The following is a 5879-nucleotide window of genomic DNA, read 5'->3' on the forward strand; positions in this document are numbered from 1 at the left end:
AGGCCTTTCAGCAAATGGTACTGGAGCAATGAGACACCCACAGAGGGCAGAAGCACCTCAACATAAACCTCACACAAATCTTATCTAAGGATTAATTCAAAATACAACATGGACCCAGATGTAAAATGTATAATTATGAATCATAAACCTTTATAAAAAAGTAGGAGAAAATATTCACAATATTGGGCTAGTCAAAAGGTCTCAGAAAGGACACCAAACTCCTATCATAAAAATACTGTCCTACAAAACATGTGGATATGCCTAGATGTATACATGCATACACCTTTACACATATTTTAAAACTACATACTCTTTATACTAGAGAAATGGTGATGTCAGGATATTTCAGGTAATTAGTTAATACTTTAAATGCTTTGTGCACAAAGTGATGATTTTATTGGAAATATTCCACTTTTCCCACTTTTATTTATCAAGAGTCTGTACATTTTTAACTGTGCGGTGTTCGTTTATTCACCATCTGAGGGATGAACCTATCTGTCCTGCCTAGCACCTTCCTTAGGGCAGTCTGCATTTCTTTGTTTCTGAGACTATAAACAATCGGGTTAAGCAGAGGGGTCAGCACCGTATATGTGACAGCCATCAGCATGTCCTCACGGAACGAGTCCCTGTCCTTGGGCCTCAAGTAGACAAAGCCAGCAAATCCATAGTGTATGCACACCACAGTGAGGTGGGAGGAGCAAGTGGAAAAGGCCTTATACCTCCCCTTGGCAGAGGGCATCTTCACAACGGTGGACACAATGAAGACATAGGACATCATAATGAAGACAAAGCTGCCCACCAACACAAAGGCAGAGAGCACAAAAATAGCCATTTCTTGATGGGAGGTGTAATCACAGGCAAGGCAGACCACAGGTGAGATATCACAGAAGAAGTGCTGGATGATGTTGGAGTCACAGAAAGACAAGTTGAATACAATGATGACGATGCACAGAGAAACCAGGAACCCAGCCATCCAAGAGGCCATGAGGAGCTGAAAGCAGATCTTATGGGTCATCAAGATGGGGTAGTGCAGCGGGTTGTGAATGGCAATATAACGGTCATAGGACATGGCAGCCATGATGAAGCAATTATTGGCTGCTAAGCCAAAGAAGAAAAACATCTGTGTGGCACACTCAGGAAGAGAAATGGTCTTGCAGTCTGCTAGCAAGTCCACTAACATGCGGGGTATGATTGCCATCGTGGTACACGTTTCTGAAAAGGACAGGCCGCAGAGGAAAAAGTACATAGGGGTGTGAAGGTTGTGACTGAGCCTGATGGCCACCATTACGGACACATTTGCGGCTAGGATGGTCACATGGGAGAAGAAAATCATCACAAAGAGGAGAGCCTGCAAGTCTGGGAAACTGGAAAACCCCCACAGAAGGAATGTGCTCACTGTGGTATGATTGCCCATCTTCCTGGTACAGGCAGCAACGGTCTTTCAAAGATGTGGAGCTTCTTGAGGCTAAAACTTGGAGATGATTGTAAAAAGCTGCTGCAGCATAGATATCACCTAGACTTTAGTCAAGGGAACTGGGGCAAGTTTCAGGCAACTCTCCTCAAGAGAGACTGAGAAAGGGATGCTAAATGTACCTGACTGAAGTCAAGTTCAGGAGTCAACGTGATGAGAATGATGCTAGTATGAAAATCCGTATAAATGACTTAGGGTGGGAATGAATATCTTCTCAGATTCTACTCATAAAAGCACTCTTATCTTTCTCTTTTCCAATCAGGATCTGCATGTAAGTGGGAAAACATGAATAAAATTGCTTTGTTCTCACCCACTGGATTTTGTGAGGTCACATTTTCAAATGCTTTTTGAGATCTATCGGTAATCTGGTACTTAGTAGTGCTTAATAAGCTATTGCTTGGGGCAGCCCGGGGGGCTCAGTGGTTTAGCGCCGCCTTCAGCCCAGGGCCTGATCTTCTCCCTCTGCCTGTATCTCTGTCTCTCTCCTCTCTGTGTTTCTCATGAATAAATAAATAAAATCTTTAAAAGAAAAAAAAATAAGCTATTGATTGAATGAGCGATATAATTCAATCATTTAAATTCTTTAAAATGAATATGACATTTAAAACTTTTAGGGAAGTCAATGCAATCCTTTTTTATCAGTGTGTCACCATGAAGTGGATCCAAAGGTAGTAACTATAGGAATGACTAGACCATAAAAATGAATGCAACATGTTCTAACTCTTGCTAGGTTCCTATCCACGGCACTATTTGGAGTTTGAAATGTATGATATCATTAGCTCTTAATACATATCCATACTTTTTAAATTCTTAAGAACTTCTCATTGAAGTTTTTTTTCCGGATGCCTAATGTACTAGTCTAGTTTGAAGTCAAAATGATTTTGAAGGTACTGTCTCATTCTAGAATGGAATATTCTGACCATAACGTTCTAGTCGACTTTTGAGTTTTTAGCACAACATCCAGGACATTTTCTATCAGGTATACTTGTCATATGGTTTACTTTGAAGTGCAGATCTGAATAGAATCAGCTCAAATTCCTCAGATCAATTTGGAAAATCATATTTCTATTTAGATTGTTCATTCAGTATCTGATCTTATATAAGAGGTGAGAACAGAAAAGTGATAGGAAGACATGCAATAGAATTTAGAATTTTAATTTTAATTTCAGTCACGTTTAAAGGTGAAGAGAAAGAAAAATAGTAAAGAATCAGTGGTGGAAAATGAAGGAAGGTGTGCATAAGAGAAAGAGCTGAACACTGGCTGAAAATTATTCTGTAGGATTCACAAAGATTAAAAACAACAACAAAAAAAGACAAGTACATTATTGGTTGAAGAGTTGCTATTTTCTCTTTGCATTGTAGTTTGGGCAAAGAATACAAGAGGAGTCAGGCCAGGTAACCAGCACCCACTTAATATCTATAATGTGCTGGGGTTAGAGTCGGGTCATATAATCCTCACAAGTCTGTGTGGAATTTTCGTTCTGATTTCTAAAAAGATGAAAGCGAGGTACAGAGTGGTTAAGTGACTACGGAAGTCATGAATTCATTCAATACATACTGACTAAATGAATATGATGTGCCAGCCATTTTTACACATGGGGGAACAACATATAGGTTCTGTGATGCAAGAGTGAACGACTGTTTTTTTCTGTGAAGTCAGAGAATCCCCCTGCTGAGGAGGAGACACACTTAAATGGAGACAAGAATGTCAATAAGCCATCAATAAGTGAAGATCAGAGGAGAGAACAGTACAAGTACAGTTCATCATCAAGACAAAGATCCTAACTGGCAAACTCATCCACCCGAGCAATCTTCAACCTAGGCCCATATGGCTTGTCTTCGAGACCATACTATACTTCCCTTCCTCAGAAGGTTTCCCTGTTTACCTCTAAAGCAAATGATTTTCCATTCTCTTTGCTTTAGATACCACTTACCTTGTATGACTCTCCAGTTTCTGCCGCTACCAAAAAAGAATCTCCAGCATCCTCTAGCACATTTCCAGTGCCAGAGTGTCTTCCAAGTATTGAATGCAAGGTTTTCAGAACAGACCAGCCATATTCCTATCACATGTTAGAGTTGCCTTCTGTATTTCCTGATTGAGTTATACACAACAGAGAGCCACCATCAGACCCAATTTTGACTCCTTCCTCATCTTTTTACCAATAAATCACTTCCAAAATTCCAGACATCTGTTTACCCTCATCTTTGTTGTTTTTTATTCCCCCTACTATAGTCCTGGATCCTTCCCACAGGGTGAATAGGGCACCTGCATGGTTGTCTTAGTTACAAATCCGTTGCATTTTTTTTTCATTTACCACCCTGTGAGCCAATGCTAGATTCCTAAACACAGGCTAGGTTAAGTCACTGATAGTGACTTAGCTGCACATTCTATGTAGGAGGAAATCCAAGTACTCCTGCATAACATCCAATCCCCATCACAACTGGTCCCTAAATACTGCTCCTGGCTCAGTTTCTATCATCTCCTTCCACCCACCCTCCCTTTCCCATGCCATGCTACTGTACCTTTTTTACATGGTCTTCCCTCTGTCTCCATCTCCCCTGTACCATTTTATTTCCCATCAGAATTTTACTCATTTTTCAGGCTCTAGCTTAATTTGATTCCTTGTTCTCTCTTGTTGTCTACATTTTCTAGATTCTAGGATCCTAACTACCACTCATTTGAATTTTTGTAACAGCTTCACGTTTTCCTCTTGTAGTTCTACCCTTCACATAGTACCAGCTTTTCTTTTTTAAAATATTTATTTGATGGACGCCTGGGTGGCTTAGTGGTTAAGTGTCTGCCTTCAGCCCAGGGCGTGATCCTGGGTTCCCGGGATTGAGTCCCACATCGGGCTCCCTGCATGGAGCCTGCTTCTCTCTCTGCATGTGTCTCTGCCTCTCTCTCTGCGTGTCTCTCAAGAATAAATAAACAAAATCTTAAAAAAAAATTATTTATTTGAGAGCAAGAGAGAGTGTGTGAGCATGCAGGGGGAGGGGCAGAGCAAGAGAGAGAGAGAGAGAATCTCAAGCAGACTTCCTGCTGAGCTTGGAGCCCAATGCAGGGCTCGATCTCTTGACTCAAGGCAAAACCAAGAGTCAGACACTCAACTGACTAAGCCACTCAGGTGCTCCCTACCATCAGCTTTTCTATGTTCTATCTATAATCATGCTACATCTCTTCAGTGTAGGTTTCATATCCTCTTTGCTTACATATCAGATAATTCTAATAACTTCTAATCTTTATTGCATGAGCCAGTTATACAATCTCCTACACAGCTATCCTAAGAAATAAGTGCTATTATTATGGCCATAGTGAGGAAACTATGGCTTAGCAAGGTACTTGATTTGCTGAAGGTGATACAGCTCTAAGCGTGCATGCACAGTATATTTATAGCAAGGTAGTGAAAATCTGGAGACTCACTTGCTTGATAATAATAAAGGTTAGTTGATAATAAAGCCTCCTTCACTGAAAGTGCCCTAGCATAGCATTCAAGGTCTTATCTGTCTAGCCTCATTTCCTCCTGCTAACCTTCCTGAGATGGGAAACATCCCACTGTTTCCAAAAAATAATATGTCCTTCATGGCTCATCTGCTTTACAAACACGTTGTTTTCTATAACTTACAGTGTTTTTCTTGCCCTCCTCTGCCTGCTAAAAATTTAGTTGTCATGGACAAATGATTTAACATCTCTTCCTTTGAAGCCTCCCCAGACCTCCCTGGCTGTGTTGGTCATTTCTTCTTTTAGAGTCACATCCCATTTTATTGTGAAGAGATGAGGAGGTTTTTAAAATATCTTAAATAAAAAAAATTTTTAGCTTGACTCTTATATTAGGGAAGAGATTTGTTTTAAAATTTTATATCCCCAACTTGCAGCCTAAGCCTCATGAATGCACAGGTTTAATAAGATGAGTTCTGAAGGAACTGGAGGAAGGAATCTGAAGGAAAAAACAGAATAGCATATTCTCTGGAAAGCCTCCATGATTATTACTTCAGTGTACTCATCAATACACTATTTGATTGATTTATTATTTATTTGGGCATGTAGTGAAGATGGTTGGTTGCTCTCTAAAGAGATACTAAGAATAATGTCACCTATTAGGGGCCCCTGGAGCTCACTTGGGTAAGCATTCAACTCTTGATATTGGCTCAGGTCATGTCTCAAGGTCCTGAGATCAAGCTCTACATTGGGCTCCATGCTGAAAGGGGAATCTGACTTGAGGATTCTCTCTCTCCCTCTTCCTCTGCCCCTCTCCCACTTGCATGTGTGTTAATAAATAAATCTTTAAAAGAATAACATCAACCTTTAAATAGCATCAATCTTTAAAAGAACATCAATCTTTAAAAGACTAACAATTACATGTATAGATGCTTTCTATATTCTTGCTTATTTACAAGGACGAACAAACAA

The 5879-nt window shown here is 40.1% G+C and overlaps 1 protein-coding gene across 1 annotated transcript; it reads right to left on the reverse strand.

Moving 5' to 3' along the window:
* Positions 1 to 448: 448 nt before the first annotated feature.
* Positions 449 to 1414, reverse strand: LOC144295275 (olfactory receptor 10T2-like). Its single transcript, XM_077867665.1, has one exon. The coding sequence runs from the start codon at positions 1412 to 1414 to the stop codon at positions 449 to 451; it is 966 nt and encodes a 321-aa protein (XP_077723791.1).
* Between the last annotated feature and the right edge of the window lie 4465 nt (positions 1415 to 5879).

Source organism: Canis aureus, chromosome 23, assembly GCF_053574225.1.
Source record: "Canis aureus isolate CA01 chromosome 23, VMU_Caureus_v.1.0, whole genome shotgun sequence".
Taxonomy (NCBI): Eukaryota; Metazoa; Chordata; class Mammalia; order Carnivora; family Canidae; genus Canis; species Canis aureus.

Excerpts from the sequence above, each read along its gene's own strand:
- LOC144295275 (XM_077867665.1), bottom strand. The coding sequence starts at position 1,414 with ATGGGCAATCATACCACAGTGAGCACATTCCTTCTGTGGGGGTTTTCC.